Source organism: Rhodamnia argentea, chromosome 2, assembly GCF_020921035.1.
Source record: "Rhodamnia argentea isolate NSW1041297 chromosome 2, ASM2092103v1, whole genome shotgun sequence".
In the NCBI taxonomy this organism is placed as follows: Eukaryota; Viridiplantae; Streptophyta; class Magnoliopsida; order Myrtales; family Myrtaceae; genus Rhodamnia; species Rhodamnia argentea.
The window spans coordinates 18,051,642-18,069,847 of NC_063151.1; the positions used below are offsets into that span (position 1 = coordinate 18,051,642).

Below are 18,206 nucleotides of genomic sequence, written 5' to 3' on the forward strand. Positions count from 1 at the left end.
CAAACTTCATGAGAAGAATAAAAAGACCATGTTCCTTCGTCAAGTTGAAAATAAATCTGCCTTTGGCCTTTCAACAATAAAATTTTTCGTTTTTGTTTCTTCCTTTGGTTAAAGGAATATAAAATGCAAAAACAACTGCAATCCCCATTTAACTAATTTTAACAAAAGGGTTAATATCACAAAAAACCGATACACCGTGACAAATTTATCCAAAACTAATTATTTGACTGCTAAAATTTCCAAACTGATGCATATCTTACAAATTTACCCTCTATTAATTGCCGCTAAATTTTATTGTCAAATTGCAGAATTGAATGAACTGTGACAATTGACGGGTGTACCAATGTCGGATTTTTACCCTCCATTTGCCATTAGTGTATCGGTTTAAAATTTTTTGTGGTATTAGCCCAAATTAATAAAAACTAACAGATAGTAAATTTGTTATGTGAACTAATTTAAGGTTTTTGATGGTTAAAAATTTAATTTAAAGTAAATTTATTACATGTGTGTCAATTTGAGGTTTTTCGTGATATTAACCCTTAACGAAATGGCCACATTATTTAGAATTCTAATTCCCACTAGGTAAATAAAACTGTGAGAACTGAGAAAGGACCATCAAGTGATAGATCAGATCATCTTCACCCGAGCCACCTTCAGGACTAACATGAACCGGAAAGAGAGTGAAAAAAAGAAAGACATATGCAAACTCCAGGACAAAGGTCTCGAAAGCTTGGCAATATAGAAGCTGCGAGCTCAGTGAAGACGAACCATAGAATATTTTGCCCAATAACTCGATCTAAAACGCAACGTATGTGAAGTATGACTATTACATTGTGACCTTGTTGATTGAGAATCATATCCACAACTACTGCTATTTTACCGGTCTATCTGTCCCCAATGATTAATTCTCGCTGACCACGTCATTTAGGGATCATCGAATCAATAGCAATTAAGTCCAATTTGAAGAGGCTCATATATGGAACGTCTCGAGATAATATCCGGAGCGAGAGATTCAATTAATCGAGATTCATAAGTGTGAATTTCACCTCATCTTTTATTTTGCATCAACCTGCCCTGTACCTGCCTGTGCGGATGAAGAGACTTCACTATGGAGGACGACATTACAAGTTAGTACTAACCGTCAAAGACACCAATACAGAGGAGAACCCCAGGCTTTAAGAGGTTGCATCAGAGTGCTTCAAGCATGGAGATCTCGGCGTTGGAGTCCCCCTAGACGCCATACTGATACTATTCTTGCCGAAAAAACAAATGGTTATGCAGCAATTGTGACTAAGAAACCTCCCATGGCTTGTCTTGCCATAGCCGGTGCGCCCCATCTACAGCTCGCTTGTGTACATGGAAGATCTAAAAGTCGACCCCAGAAATCCAGACCCTTCTGCGGAATGTTTTATGGGCAAAATTATACCGAGAAGACATTTGAGACTTATGAGCTACCAAAATAGATGACCATCTCAACTAACAAAGCACAACCTCGATTTCATAAAAGCTTCTTCTAAGTCGACCCAACATCACATCAGAACATCTGCAAACAAGAGACAAAGCCGCTTGTAATAGTTGTGAATCCCGATTAATGCTTCACGAAATTTGAAACTGAACACAGCTCTAGCTAATGTAACCAGTTCCAGAGAAGCCACTCGCCAGCAGAGCCAGATATTGTTCTGCTGAACCATCATTTAAATGAACTCAAGTCCAATGCTCCTCACAAGGAGAGGCTTGGGCGAATCTACACATGACAGATGGATACAGATAGCTGGTAAAGATGGAATGTTACAGTTAGCAATACGATGAACAAAATCACATCAGCTAAGAACATTCATTCTGTTGAGGTATTCATAGCAGTAGGATCCCCATAAGAAAAGGAGAGACAAGAAAATATCATCTGGCAGCAACCACCAATAGTTTTCTGTTTCCATCAAAGTGCCATTTGAGACCCTTAAGGATGACTGAGTATACAGTACACGATGTAGGGTCTATCCTACATTTAATGCTGATATAGAATTCTTGTCTATCGCAAGCAAATGAGAATATACGTACACATTCTGAGGCAAGAATAGTACATTTGTGTGGCAATGGCACGCAGTTTTCCTCAACAAGAGTTGTCAGCGAGAATGCTAGACGCTTTTACTAGGAGTAAAGTTATAGAGGGATGATCAGTCCTATAAATATAAGTAAGCATCTGCACGAGTGACCAAAACCATACTAAAGCGAAAAGTGAACAACAAAAACCACAACTAATGCTGTAGGACCCAATCAAGATGATTCCAAACCATTCTTACCAGGGTTCTAATAGTTATGTCAACCTGTCAAAAGGACTTAGAGCTCCAGGGTGAACTGAAAGATGTGCGAACTAAATAAATAGTGATCAGAGGGAAAAGAGTCGGTGGAACAGAGAGATAGCATTGTTCTGTAAAGGAATGCCTAACAGTCATATGGATGAGGCATAAGTAGATGAACATTTTTTGCTTATGTATACAGTAAATCAAGCGCTCCCACTGAGCTGCAAAGTAAGTTTTAAAGCTCAGTGATCAACAGATGATGCTGTTTGATGAAAAGAAAGCAAGTGGCACATGAGAGACACTAAAAACACATGCTGCATCGGCCTTCTATGCCATCCTTACAATTGGTGTCGGGCCATCAAAATAAGTCACGGTTGGGTTAACCCTAGTGGCCACCATTCCTTCTGGTAATGGGGAGATGTGTGGTTCGATCCCCACCTCTGGGATATGGGGGTTTATTGGGTCCTCTTCCCAGGGTGGGCCTTTTCTGGGCCCATCACCCAGCTCCTGTAAGGAGCTCGTTCAGGACCCCCCGGAAAAATATCACGGTTACATTATCATGCAGAAACAAGTTTTTCTCCGTGACAGCCAAAATGTAAAGGCCTATGCAAGCTAATGCAGGTTCTGAGAGAAGCAGAAAATACGGGGGTTTTACACTGGAGCATGAGAAAAACACTGCATCAGGAGTTAAAAATTCACATTAACATGAGGACCGCCATCCAAAAGAAAGTAAATTGGAAAGAGAGTCATTACTAAAAGGCATCACGAAACCAATTTGCTGACTACAGTGCAGGAATATGAGGCAATCTGATTCAGATCATACACGAACTGCAGCAATTTTGCTAAATTGCACCAACTAAGTGGGTTCATCCCTTCTTTCAGTTTCCCCTCCTGCATTCTCTTTTTGTTATTAATTCAACAGTTCGATCAAAAAGGCACCAGCTTAAACACCATCGGTTTCAAATCGATAATGAAGCTGCGGAAACAACCGACAGAACACGCATAGCTCAACTAATCTAAACTACATGAACTTGAGAAATTAGTGCGCTAAGCCAGTTATTAGAATCACTAATCATCTTAGAAAATTAATGCCACAGTTCAACTGAAATTTTGAGAGGAATACAGTTAAACTCTGATTGAATGAAAATGAAATAAATAGGCACACTTGCGTTAGTTTGATTTGCTGACAACAATGATTTCGAAAAAAGAAAACGAGAAGTAGCAACCGCATGTGCAAAAGGGATAAATTCATTGGATGGCTGCAACCGGAAGCTTACACCAAGACAGTTTACTAACCCAACCAAAGATCCAAATCTTTTAAGCCCCAAAGCTATTCGTCTAATCAGAAAGGAATGGCTCAAAAAATATGTTATTAGAAGACTCACAAAGAAGCAGCCTTAACGGTAAACAGGGTCAGTGCTAAGTTGCAATTTTAAAGATCAGAATTGAACTCCGACGAACTTAACAGTGAGAGTCTAGCATTCAGGATGGGCAGCTTACAACTTCCACTGGATGGGAGAATCCACATTAACAGTCCTCGAAAAAAAGTTGACCGGACCAAAATGCATGGCAATTGAAATTAAATTGCAACCTTTGCTTGCTTTTTCCCTTTCTTGGAAATGCCAGTTTCCTCAACTCCTTTAATCATTCTAGAAAGAACATCTGCTTGATTTGTATACCCCTCCTGGTTAAGGGTCCTGATCAGATCACCACAGCTCCTCCAATCTGAAACCCCTCCTTTCTCCATGATTTTGCATAAAATTGAGAAGGCATTGAGAGTCTTCCCTGATGCTAGAAGAGCATCCAGAACCTTATCATAACTCGAGAAGTCGATGGTACAGTCTCTCTCCAAACCAAAATCTAGAAGCTTAAGAGCAGCAATTGTCTTCCCTTTCTCTGAAAGAACAGAGAGAAGATTATCAAAGTCAGGTGAACAACCGTTCTGCATTAGCAAGTCGATCCTCCCAATGGCTTCCTCAACATGACCTCTCATTAGGAGAGCTTCCAGAATCTTAGCGACCAAATCCATATTCTCAAGCACCCGCTTCTCCACCATACTGTTCATTACCCTGCTCGCTGTTTGAACTCTACCATCTTCAAACAGACTCTGCATCACTGACCTATAGACAGATGAATCCGGAACGTATCCACTTTCTATCATACTATCAAGAGCCGTTTTTGCATCGGCCGGTTCACCTTTCCTTAGGTAGCTCTCGATGAGCAACTTATAAGAATCTGCATCTCTTGGAACCCCTCTTCTATCCATTATCTTCAAGATTTCAAAGGCAGCATCTGGATTTCCTTCTTTTGAATGACCACAAATTATGCTGTTGAAGGCCACTGAATCTTGGACACCCTTTTTCATCAACTGTCGGAAAAAGATTTCAGCTTTTCCTGTTTGCCCGTGACTGCAAAGATATTGAATCATTGGGCTATATGCTTCAGGTCCCATCTCCAAAGTATTCTGTGGCCTCAATATGACTTCCTTCTCAATAAGTTTATCAAGCAACTTAATTGCTCTAGCGTAGGCATTATTTTTGCAAAAGTTCTCTATTAGGACACCATAATGGCCTGCTTCTGTTGGAATGCTCAATCTAATCATTGCCTTGAGTACGTCAACAGCTGCATCCATATCACCTGATTTGCACTGACAAGTCAATAATCTCAAGAATATTGCATTGTCTCTCGGAGCCATGTATCTCTCCACCATCTCTTTCAAGATGGACTGTGCTTCAGCCATTTTCTCTACCTCACAAAGCCCCGGTAAAAGAGTCGAATAGGTGACATCATTTGGCTTGATACCATATGACTTCATCTCGTCAAGCAATCTCAACCCTTCATCGACACGCCCAACTGAAACATACCCTTTAATCATGGTTGTATAGCTAATAACAGTAGGCGCTATATCTTTTCCCTTCATCTCCACAAATAACTTCTCTGCCTCGTCCATCTTTTTGAACCTATAATAACCATTAATCATTGTATTATACGTCACGACATCAGGTGAAATACCCCTGCTCCTCATATCCTCAAAGAACCGTAGTGCAGTACGCAGTCTCATAGACAAAAAGAACCCCCAGATCATGATATTGTAAGTATGACGAGTCGGCTCAATCCCTTCGTTCAGCATTGCATTAAAGAGCCGTTTCGCCATCATATATCGACCGCGCCTGAGAATCACTTTAAACACGGCATCGTAGCTGTTGATGGTCCTACTGACACCCAATTCTTTCATCTTCATAAACATCTTCACAGCCTCTTGAACAATGCCCGCTTTGCCGTAGCTCTCTATCATCACAATGAACAAGTCCTCATCCCACTCAACACCCTTCTTAGGCATATCCAAGAGAATGCACCTAGCGTGATTGAGCTTCGAAGCTCTGCCCAAAACTTCGATTATCTTCAAGTGGGTCTCCCGGTCATGACGAAACAGGCCGGCCCGCTCAACCCACCGGAAGAACTGGAGCGCGTGCTCCGAGTTGCGAGCCCCGTGCAAGACATTGTAAACAAGGGAGTGATCGAATTCGGGGACCAGAGCCCGGATCGAATTCTGTAGGCGGGTCGTCCATGCTCTATTAGCCATCATTCTACATATTATGTCCTCTAACTTTTCTGGGTTCCGAGCCTTACCTCGCGGGGTCCTCTGCCTTGGCCTTTCTTGAGCTTCCCAAGCGTTTGAGGCGTCGGAGTGGGTCGTGGGCTCAGGTTGCGGGTGTGAGGAAGCGCTCTCTGAAGGTTTAGCATCGACCCCCGGGATCGGTTGCTCCGTCGAGCTACAGAAACGAAGAAGCTGAGAGTTCAGGGAGATTCCTGGGATGCGTGGGGCAAGTGCCGGTTTCCATCGGTGAGATTTGGATAGAGAAGCGAAGGCCATCGGGTGAAAAGCTCGGGAATCGATTGATGGAGCGTCCCCAAAATGAGGAGACGACGATGTCTCCGCTCTGAACTTAGGGGGGTGGAGCTTCGTACGAGCGATGCGAGTAGGGTTTAAGGAGAGAGACCCCGACCATGAGAAATTATTGGGTACGCCAGTTTTGCCAAGCCAGCAAGAGCCCACCCCACTCAAATGGCGCCACGTGTGCTGTGGGGTCCCACTTGTGAAAATTCCGAAACTCCCTCTCTGCTCTGTCCCTCGGTTACTTTTTCATCCTCTTCTTCTTTTAATTAGCACATCCCCTGTGGGTAGTATGAGATCTATAGTAGGGGAGAAAATCACCCGTTTGATCGAGTACACTGTCAATAAATTTTTACTTTTGATTCTAGTGTGTGCTTTCGAAGGAGCAGATATATCTTCATTATTGTTAAGTCATATATTTGCTAGTCACACATGATTTACTGAGTTCTCTCATCCTTAGTGCAGTTCCTCAATTTGTCATCAAGTGCATTTAGAGGAGATATCAACCGTCACGAGTGGAAACAATTTATTTTTAGGCTCTATTTATTTCGCGAAAAATATTTTCCTCATTTTCTTGCGTTTGGGACATGAAAAATGAGCGGCCAAAGAAAACATTTTCCGGTCAACGAAAAACATCCTTCTAAAATTAGGGAAAATGATTTTCAGATTATGAAAAAAGGAAAATCATTTCCAACGTCCTTCTCACTTCTCCTTTCCCCGCAGAACTCACCACCAACAGATTCTGTCCTCTTTTCCGAGCCTTTTCTTCACTCTCTTTCTCTCTCTCTCTTGGGGCTCAATCTTCTCGAATCTCATGTCTCTCCAACGTGGAATCTACCAGTGAAAAGAGGAATCGGTGTTGTTGACTGCGGTCACTGTCCTCTAGAGTAAATATCGATGCAGCTCGCGCGAGGTCAATTCGCCTCGTTTTCGTGCCTCGGTGAACGTAGGTAGAGGAGGAGCGGCGGCCGCGGCATGAGGTCAAAGGTGAACTGGAGATTGATTGCGCGACGCTTGATTGGAAGATGCTCTACTTGGAGCAATCGAGCTTGGTGTTGTGCATAGGGATTGCGGAGTAGTGATAGTTGTTATTTCTTATTCGGTGGGGAAAAGTACACTAGAAGTGTCATAATTTGTGTACGGCGTTCACTTGAGTGCCATAACTTTCAAAACGTTCACTTAAGTGCCATAACTTTTAAAAATCGTTCACTTGAGTGCTACGTCGGAGCAAAATCGTTCACTTGAGTGCTACGGTAACTTTTCCGACGTGCCACGTCGGTTTTCCGGTGTGCCATGTCGGCTTTCCAGCGTGCTACGGTAACTTTTCTAGCATCTACAGTAACTTTTTCTACGCCACATCGGGTTTTTCGGCTGCCACGTCAACATGGCACTCAAGTAAACGATTTTTAAAAGTTATGGCATTTAAGTAAACGTTTTGAAAGTTATGGCACTCAAATGAATGCCGTACAAAAATTATAGCATTTCTAGTGTATTTTTCCCTATTCATTGTGTGGATTGGTCGTAAGGTGAAGGTGAGGTCCTCGATTCCGCATCTGGTGCCCGCTTTTCTGATAATTTCCCTAAACTTGTGGCTCGGGGAAGGACTTGAACGGAGGTCAGTGCCGAGATTGAGAGCTCGTTTCGCTCTCACGATGTTGTATGCAGAAATTCAGGCTCTACAAGACTCAATTAGTAATTTATCTTCTCTCGCATGGAGGCAAGTATCTGGGAATCGGTCCAGCTCAATTCAAAGGGGAAATGGGATCATGGGGAGAGAATTTGCCGAGGAAGGGATGATTTGACTGGCGAGGAAATCTAGGGTTTGGGATTGAGAAGGGAATTTGCAATTTCGAGGAGAGGAATTCCGGAAAAATATTTTCCTTTTCAAACGACGAAAAATGTTTTCCTTTTTCTTTTTAGGTTTTAGCCAAATATCGAAAAATATGCTCTTTTTTTTTAGGAAAATGACCGAAAACTTTTTCCACAAATGTCTTATTTTTCGTGAAACAAATAGAGCCTTAATGAAAATGGGTCAAAGCCAAATACAAAAATTTAATGTCGTAAATCTATGTTGGGCGATTTCCCTCCCAAATGATATGTTGCACTTTAAATTCAAATTGAGAGGCCAAAAGTGATGCAGGAGCATCAGGTTATATCGATCATCACTTAAGTTTAACTTATGTTTTGTCGATTAAACCAACCCATTCACTATCTATGCAAGCGAAAGCCTATTTGTGCTGCAATTTAATTATGTGGGTTCACGGATGAAATTGCCTATTATGCGACATAGTTGTTGATTAACAAGACTTGTTATAGATTTTCAATCCATATTATGGAAGTTAAATGCATTTATTTCTGGTTATTATGTCTCTTAATTCACTTTTTTTTTTAAGTCTTTATTGTGGTGCTGCTTTCAAGAGTCATAATTAGGTGAATTTTCCAATAGTCCTTTCGATTTTCGGGAATTTCAAGACTTTACTATTTTGTTTAGCATATCTCAATAAAGAGATCTAATCTTAATTGTAAGAGAGACAAGACTTGAATATTGGGAGTACATCAAATTTTTCTTTGTGTGGGCAATTATCAACCCCCGTTCTTCATCCTTGGAAAGTAGGCTATTTCTTCGTGGTGAACCAAGAAACCCCTTATCTTCAATTGGTGATTTTCTTTTAGGCCTTTGCGGTGAGTTTCTCCCATCTCAAAGTCTTTTATCGTTGACGGGTGATTCGTCCTTTAAGCCTTGGTGTTGAACCTCGGCTATCCCGATCTTTGTCCTTGGCTTGTAGCACGTCCTTTATGTCATGGGGGTGATCATATTATATCCTTCATCTATCACATATCATTCCATTATTACTCAAAACACATTCGCTGCCCCACACTCGCATCAAACAGTCCGTCGATAACTTTAAGCAAAGATGGGCCAACATTCTCATTGATGAGCTCCGAGTGATAGCTTTAGAGTTAATGTCAATTATGATCCTATTAAAATCAAGTTATTTTGTGAAGTTGAGTATTAACCACAAAGCCCAAAGTTCTTGCTTGTGTCGACGAACATATTCCTACGAATGTGGCAAAACCACAAAGCCAATCACCCCTTTCGTTTTCTAATAAAACCTCTGCACTAGCAAGTCTTGGGTTGCCTTTAGACCCATATGTGTTTTGTTTAATCCAATCAAAAAGTGGAGGATCCCATCTGGCCAAAATAGGAGAAGTGCATGATTCACTTAACGTCGAGTATTCACATATGATGATTTCATTTGCATATGATTGAATTACTTATAGTGTATTCAATGGAAAAACGAAGTTGTAATGGAAAAGTAATTTATTTGTACATTGACAAAAAGCCACACAGCTACTTGAAAAATTATGCTCCAATCATGATGAAGTTCGATCGCCTTTTATCGGCGAGTTTTGGATTCAACCATTACGACAAATTCATTGAGAAGAATTCTCCTAAATATTGTTGTGGGACAAACTCAAGCCATATCCTATAAATAATTGGACAATCCCTTAGAACATGTAAAGTTTTTTCCACATGAGACTCCCATCTCAAGCAATATGAATTTCCTCCCAAGTTGGGAGAGGTGTTCAGTTCATTAGTCAGCAGTTGCTTATTAACAGATAGTCCGATGAAAGTTCTAATGGTACACCATACACGATCAGATTTTTGATTGTCTGCCACATTGATTACTTCGCACGTCGACTTAAGAGAGAAAAACCTGCTTTTATTACCCTCCCTCGAAAGAGTATCTTCCCCATCAGAGGCCACAGAAGGTTTGACGGGAATGAATATTTGATATCTCTATGAGGTACTTTCTAGTGCATTTAAAAATGTAAATATGTAATAAATCATTGAGAAAGAGGCACCGGAAGTCTCTGAACTACTATGAAATGTTCAATCAGATCCTTCAATTTTTTTTCTTTGTTCAATTGGGTATCTAAATTATTTGTTTTGTTCCATCTGAATTGGTCCTTCAACGATGGGAAAGGAGAATTGAGCTCGTTTGGTTTTTCTACCTTGATTCCTCAAAATATATCCCAAACTGAGATAACCCAGGCCGAGAATGTGCATCAATTAATGTCCGAGTCACTCTCATCTCCAGAAATTTCGTCTCCGAAAGATAACTCTTACCAAGCTCGGGCATGGGCGCTAAGGTCCCAAGGTATAGTCTCGATGGACCTGAGCTCGGACACCGAGGTCACCGAGTATGGCCTTGATAGACCCCGGCCCGGGCTCTAGGTCCCAAGCCCAACATAGATGGACTAGGGCACGGCGGTCGAGGTCTCGAGCATGGCTTCGATGTACTCGAGCCCGGGCATTAGGGACCCAGCCTCGGCGCCAAGGGTTCGGGAATGAGCAATGCGGTTCTTGTGCCCAAACACGAAGTTTCTAGTTCAAGCGACGATACTTAGCCATGTTTTGAAAAATGATTTTCAATTTTTTAAAGAGAAAATTATAATTCTAAATTTATATTTTGGTAGGAAAACATTTTCTATTAATTGAAACAACATTTTCCGTTGACTCATTTTTCCAAGCAATCCAAATGCCATAATAAGAAAAATGTTTTCACAAAACTATTTGTTTCGCCGCAATTTCTCCTGTGACGGTTATCAAAATTAGTTCTTCGATTTTTAAATGTAGGAAAAGGGTCCTGTGGTGATTTCAAACATTAGTGATCCAGAAAATCAGGAAATCAATAGGTAGAATAATCTTCAATAAAATTATACAATCATAAACCGAATCAGAGTTTGACTTGACGGAATAGAAAGTATGATTCGTACAAACGGACCAATGCATACAAACTTCGTCTAAGTTTGACTCAATGAGAAAGCCTAATTACACTTCAACACTATATCGAAGTTTGACTCGACAACAAAGTGTCCGGGATAAAGATAAACGCTGAAATTTGACTTGATGACGAGAATCTGAAAATTAAAATTAAGGAATTTAAAGTGTAGTGTAAAAAGTAAAGATGAAGATAAATTTATTTGATTTGTTGAGGTGCTTTCCTAATGTATGCTTGATGGTATTTATAATGAATGAATGGATAACTGCTCTTCGACGGTTGTAGCTTTTAAAGCATTCAATTGCTTCCGTGTTTTCCATTCTTCTTGAATTGCTTGAACACGTCCTTGGACAGTTATTTCTTGTCTACACAATGAATCATGTAACCATCGACAATCCTCTAGTGATTTGTATCGATTTGATTCCTCTCTCTTTCACCCTTATCGATCGTGCCCATGTTCTCTACTCGTCATGAATCTTACAACCGAGTGTTCAGGTGGTTGTATCAAGGCTTGTGTAATAGTCGATGGCCATTCTTCCGCTGGATATTCAAATAATGACTATCTACCAATTCTGCTGCATGTCCCAAAAGATACTTCAAGTTCTTGTGGCATCACCCATTATTGGCACCAGAATCCACAACTATTTCATTGCCCTCATCGTGTTTTCTTGACAGAATATGCCGCATTAATTTATACCAATACTGATAAGCGTCCCAACATTCTCTAACAAATAGATAGTCACGGTAGTCCTCAAGTGTTGTGTGCATGACCTTCTCATGTCCTCATATTTCGCTTTAATATTTTCCCCTCGTGCTTCGGGCACGTGTGTCGACAGATGAATTATTTTTAGTGTCAACACTATTTTCCGCGAACCAAATTAAAGCCTTATAAAGTTACTGTTAACATGTGATAACCCGATTTTACCAGGCTAAATTTATAAGCGGAATGGACATAATTAGGCTCCGATTTATGATAAATGTGAATTGGGGAGTAATAAGTCTTAGCGTGATGGATTATTGGGGCTCTAACCGAGGAATGAAATTTTTATTTACGGGAGTACGAGGATACCCGGTAATTAATTTGGATCCCGTAGATCTAGATAATGAGAGAGAATCAGAGCAACAAGTGAGATTTATACATAGTGGACAAAGACACATGGGAGAACGCCTGAAGAACACGTGTCAAGTGGGGGGGGGGATACATGGCAGCCATTCCCAAAGCCCTCTCCCCTATAAATTGCCCCAACTTTCCTCTCTCTCTCTCTCTCCATTTTGTAAGAAATCCTCCATATGCTCTCTCAATTTCTCGGTGCTCTCTCCTCTGTCACCCCGACCTGACGCCGACTCTCCCTCAAACTCTTAAGGACAACACCTCGAGCTAGGATTCTTGATCGTCTCTCCCTCTTTGTCACTCTTGGTCTCGCCCCCAAGTCGTTCGCTCTCTTTTGGTTGTGCGCACGTAGAAGGAAGCAGATTGAGGCTTGGTTTCGACAAGGCAACGGCTCGATCTTTCTACGCTTTTGGATCGAGGCGAGTGGTGTCTCTAACCCATCTACTGGATTAACTATTTTGTTGAGTGATTGGGCTTGACGTTGTCATTTGAGTTTGGGTATGCCGAAGGACAGATCGACTTGCATGTCGGGGAATTTGGTGATGAGTTTTAAATCTATTACTTGATCTAGTGTCCTTTAATCTTGGTGACTAGAATATATGGTCTGATCGTCTTGAATGTCTTTTAGATTAGTTTGAATTGAAGTTGGATCTACATGGGTATTCGATCGTGAACCTTGGAAGTTATTCATGGAAATTCGTGGCTTGCAGGTCGTATTTAACTGAGAATTTCGCGTATTGTGTTGTTGGCTAGCTGGCTTATATTATCAGATGTACTTGCCAGTAAACCTCATGGGTGGACTGTCGGATTTGATTGACATCCGGTTAGCCATAACTTTTCTTTACGCATTTTCTGGGATGGTTTTATTGTGAAACCTTTGTACTTGTTGCTTGTGACATACGTTCCAATAGAATGACAAATAGATAATTTAGTCGATTGGTTAGATATCCATTCACTGAGATTTGGCTCACCTCGTAGTTGTAAATCGTTTCATATTAGTAGCAGGAACGAAGCCATGACAGGATGCTTCAGATGATGGAACCGCGTGGTGTAGATGGGTGGCGTAGGAGCACGCCGATGCTGGTAGATAGTACTTGGGAGTAGCTTTCCTTTTTTGGTCCTCCCGATGTATCTCTTCGTATGATTAAAAGAAAATGTACATACGTGATGATATATATGCATAAGAAGTATTTGTGACGACCTAAATTTCTAGCAGCTTTAATTAACGAGAGGGATGATTAAGGTCAAATTTGGGTTATTAGTGATTACAATTTGGAGAGAATTATTTCGCAAACGAATTAGAATATGGCGGATCATTAGTTTCTGTTAGCTATCTTTAAATGTTGATGGAACATTCGCACGAAGTTAGGACAAGAATCAAGCGCGAAGCACAACGGACTGACTTGAGAACCCACCTACTATAAAAGACTCGCCCTCTCTCTCTTCTTCACTGGGACAGCACCACCCAGCCCCTCAGTCAATCTGCCTACTTCAACTTGACACCCCTCCCTCTTCTCTTGCCCGATGACACCGCTAGCCCTGCCGCCTGACGAACCAACAGCCTGTGCCGAAGACAACAACCTGACCCCAGTCCAGTTAGCACGATGTTCAGCCTAGCTCTACTACCACTCGTGCCGTCATTCTGTGGTGGAATCGCGCACGATCGGAGAGGAAAAAGATCGAGGCCAAGCTCGTCCCGATGACATTTCTGCTCCCGTTTCTTCGTATGCAATCCTAAGACAAGTAGATATCTATTCTTACCACTAGTCTACTCATTCTTCGTTTGTTTGATTACGGATCGTTGGTTTGGGCATGAGTATGCCGATTAGTAGTCGGGTTTGCATGGTGAGGAAGATGGGGTCACATGTGCTATCTATTGCTTAAATTGACATCTTCGGGTCTTGGATAAGTGGAATATATGAGCTGATCTTCTTGGGTGTCGGTGGTTCTCGATGAATTGACCCATATAGAGGGTAGTTCGGCTATGTGGTTTAGAGAAAGGATTTGTGAGTTTCGGTACTCGAGCGAGGTAAGTTCGATGGTTATATAGTTACTATCTGGCTACGGATAAGTCGAAATTGGAGCGAGAATCCTATGAGTGTTCAGCCTTGAGGTGTGAAAGGGCGGTTTAGTAGATTCAAGTGGCTCTTCATGTCCCTTTTCGTGTTTTGTGAATCTTCCGTGCTTATATTTTATGTTGTCTTCTATTTGGTATTCAGCTATTGGGTTGCTTATTAAGATCTACTTGATGGAATGAACGAATGACTAATCTGGTCGTTTGGCTAGACATTTACTTGCGGAGCTTCGGCTCACCCCCGTTGATCTGACCTTTTTCAAGATTGGCTAGCTCAAGTTGATGGCAAGGCGAGAAGTAGTCCACGCCTTTTTCAAGATTGGCTAGCTCAAGTTGATGGCAAGGCGAGAAGTAGCCCGTGGACGAGGGTGGAAATAATGAAGTACATTGACAGTGCTAGTTAGTTGAGAGTAGTCTTTGTGTATTTCTGATCATGTCTCGATTGTTTAATGAAAGTATTTTGTAATCAATTGAAGTTGTACAATGTATATATTTATAATGAGATGAGATTTGGTGGAGTCCGTTGATTGTATGGAGTGTGGTACAGGTTAGTGAATCCTATAAGGTCATACCCTCTTAGGCGTTGTGCCTACCATTTGTATGCATGCACCTATATAATTTTGTATGGCCACTTGATTGTTTTTAGTTTATTTAGCTTCCGCATGCATCTTCTATTATATATAATATCATATTAAAATATAGCGCGATTAGCAAGTAGGTGGCGAGATTGGCGAGATTGGGGGGCGTCATAGTATTTAATCAATTTTTTGAATAATATTGATGAATGTGGTGCTGGTAGTGAAACCCTATGAAGCCATACCTTAAGACCACGTTTGGTCATCCAGATTTCTCGTTCGGATATGGCTAGATAGGATAGGAAAAGAAAAGCAGAGATTTTATTGTGTCCTGTCCACCGTTTGGTGAACTCCAAATTTAAAGTCGGACATCTCACATCCTATCTTTTCCATTGTTTAGTAGAAACTGCATGTCAATATAAAGGACATGATTAAAACTCCATACTTCACGAGAAACAACACATTAAAAAACATATGATTTCAATAAATAGCAAAAAGAACATTGTTTGATGTTGTTTATAGCAAAAAGACTCCTTGCTCCAATTCCGTCTAATTCATTGAATAATACGAAACTATTAAACCAAGCTGCAGACTTCACAAAAAATAGCAGCCTTAGAAAACAAATAATCCCAAATCATCCGTCATTCTCTTCTATCGTCTCTTGGGTAGGATTTCCACAAATATCTTCTCTAACATAATCATGTAACCACTCTTAAAGCCATCATCATTTTCATTCCTTACGCAACCAGGTCTTCAAGACCATCTAGAAGTGCATTTTTGTTCATCTATTGTCCACATACGTCAGTCTCTCTTTGTTCTCCTTCCTTGAGTTTGACTGAAATCGGTCCTTTCATTCCTAAACTCCTCGTTGCAATTTTAATAAATTCAAGGACAGAGGATAGCGAGAGAGATAGACACAAAACCATAATTAGAAGAATGGTACTTAAAATTCCTCCAAGATACATTATGCAAGGAAATTTCATGCAAGTTAAAAAGTACAGGTGACTTAAATTAAGAAAATGATGAGGACTCCATAAGGGAAAAATATTTTGGCAAGACTAAAAGTGACAGGCAAAAATCCAAAGAGAAAAACTGAGCGTTGCAGAAGGATTGGAGCAACATAATGCATGTACATTGGATCAGAACTGAATGACTACCTGTGTAGACCGGATGATTGAAAATAACTATTTTAATGCCCAAGCGACACAAGGTATGTAATTCTAAGATGGCTACATCTATACAAGATATGAAATTCTAAGATGGCTACATGGGGAAATTCTCTTGCTCTAACTTCACCAGAGAAATTAATAAGATTGATCCTTCCAGACTCTCCATATTCAACTTTTGAACTACAGGGATTTCACATATTTTTCTTGCAATGAACATATGCCCACTGCCAATATCCTTTTCCATTACCTTTTACTGCAATATCAAAATAAAACAGCATACGAATTCATCGCTTGCTGCACTGTAGCAAACAAGACTATACCCAGGCCATAATACAATCTCACAATTTTTAGTTTATATTAATGTCGCGACCTAAAAATTCGTGATTGAATTTCGGGTTAATGGATTACCAAATTAATCAAATGAATTAATTAACCTAGCTCGAGCTCTCCCAAGCTCTACCAATTCGCAACTTAGGTTCGCATGATTTCAATCAAAATATTTTCGATCTTTGGAGCCGCCACTAATCTTTTTCGGAAGGTAGATTAGATACCTAAATAAAGTATGGGAGAATACTTTATTTTTTGCTAACCAGAGATTTAGGTTCGGGGACTTGATTATGTTAATTTTTCAATTAACACCCTTTCGGTACCATTCTTATGAAAATTTTCTTGATTGGCAATTCCAATTGATTTCAATGGATGAATTAATGTGCAATTTATTTTTTTGGGTTTTCTTGATTAGATGAATGCTATGCAACTATATGAAGTGAATGATGATGATATTGAGAAAATGTATTTTGATGCATATAAAGGAAAGTGAATTCTGACTACATGATGTGCAACATAAAAACTAACCTATATGACATGCAAGATGATTTATTGACGTAATGTGATATAAAAAAATTGCATGAATGGTTTTTGTAAAAATTGAATTTGATGGAACGTGAACATGAACTTCGAACTACATGGCATGCAATATGGATTATATTGATGACATGAAAATGCATGAATGACATATAATAATGCATGATGAATTAGACTATGTGAAATGCACATGAAATGTCATAACCTTTTAATGAATTTTCGGTTTTATGATTTTTGGTCCGACAATTAACACAAATTGATTAGTCAAAATCCAATTTATATTAAGAGTCATCTTAAGATATAATTTCCGAAAAAAATTCATTTAAGGTCAAGATATGATGATTGATTTTTTTTATGATTTTTATGATTTTTTTTAATGAAAAAATGAATCAAATAAAAATATAATAAACCTTGAGCATAATACACCTTATAATCCGAATTTTTCCGATGAGTTCGCTTCGTACCCGGGAGGTGGGGTCAGAAGGTAATTTATTCACGTCGTACCCCGGGGGTGGGATCAGATAGTGAATTGCTAATTATGAAATTTGTCAGTCCGGTCCCAAAGTTATGGGATAGGTTAGACAAATTCATGTGCGGATGACGTCGTACTTCAGGGGTAAAGTCAGATAGTCATCCACAATACACATATTCCGAGGGACAAGGCACAAGGGAGCATGTATTATACTCAAGGTAGATTATAAAAATATTTGAATTAGAATAAATTATAAAAAAGATTTCTCGGCCAACTAGGGGTAGGTGCCGAAATTTTAAAGAGGATAGGCCCCTATCCGCAAAGGATTCACGTATCTTTTAGACTTAGAAAAATTATCTCTTGAGAAAGGACTTTTTAGATAACTATCCAAACCTAAAAGATATGATCATAATTTTCAAGGGTTTCAATTCACCACAAGATAATCTTGAATATTCCAAAGACGTGCACAATATCTTTAAGATATGATCAGCATTCAAAGTATCTTAAGTTCAAATCAAATATCCAAAAATATGCTCATGCCATAAAATTCTGATTTTTTTGTTGCAACTCAGGGCAATAGATAATGACCACAACAAGACTCACTCGTATGTATAGTTCGACCAAAAGGGGGGCATATGTGCAGATAATTAATCCAAAATTCTGATTTTTTCCAAATCTATCCAACTTGATAAAAAAAAAAAAAAAAGAAATCTTGACTTTCAAGCTCACGAACGTGCAGTTAACTTTTAGACCATGCAAGCCAATTCACAAGTTAATTAAGATCGGCAATTTCATGAGAATTCAATCATCAATTTGAGACAAGTAAAGTCCCATTCTCAAAGTTCAAAATTTGCGAGAATATGAGAGAACGTGCCTAAGTTCTTGAATCAAAATTCAAATTAATCTCCTGTAAACAATCAAGCAAGATGGGATCTAAAACAAAAATTTTTCCTTTTATCCCC

At 39.9% G+C, this 18,206-nt stretch overlaps 1 protein-coding gene across 4 annotated transcripts; it reads right to left on the reverse strand.

Annotated features, from left to right (window-relative positions):
• Positions 1-1,054: 1,054 nt before the first annotated feature.
• Positions 1,055-6,303, reverse strand: LOC115747903 (pentatricopeptide repeat-containing protein At2g37230). 4 transcript variants are annotated; one of them, XR_007197524.1, is made up of 3 exons: positions 3,889-6,302; positions 1,492-1,659; positions 1,055-1,396 (listed from the first exon to the last, which is right to left on the reverse strand). XR_007197524.1 is itself a non-coding variant. In XM_030684230.2 (2 exons), exons 1-2 carry the CDS (start codon positions 6,169-6,171, stop codon positions 1,624-1,626), a joined length of 2,319 nt encoding a protein of 772 aa, XP_030540090.2. In that variant the 5' UTR covers positions 6,172-6,302; the 3' UTR covers positions 1,478-1,623. The 4 variants fall into 4 exon arrangements, 3 of the variants coding, with proteins under 3 accessions (XP_030540090.2, XP_048130532.1, XP_048130531.1); XM_030684230.2 differs by lacking the exon at positions 1,055-1,396 and having other exon boundaries at positions 1,478-1,659; XM_048274575.1 differs by lacking the exon at positions 1,055-1,396 and having other exon boundaries at positions 1,657-1,771.
• Between the last annotated feature and the right edge of the window lie 11,903 nt (positions 6,304-18,206).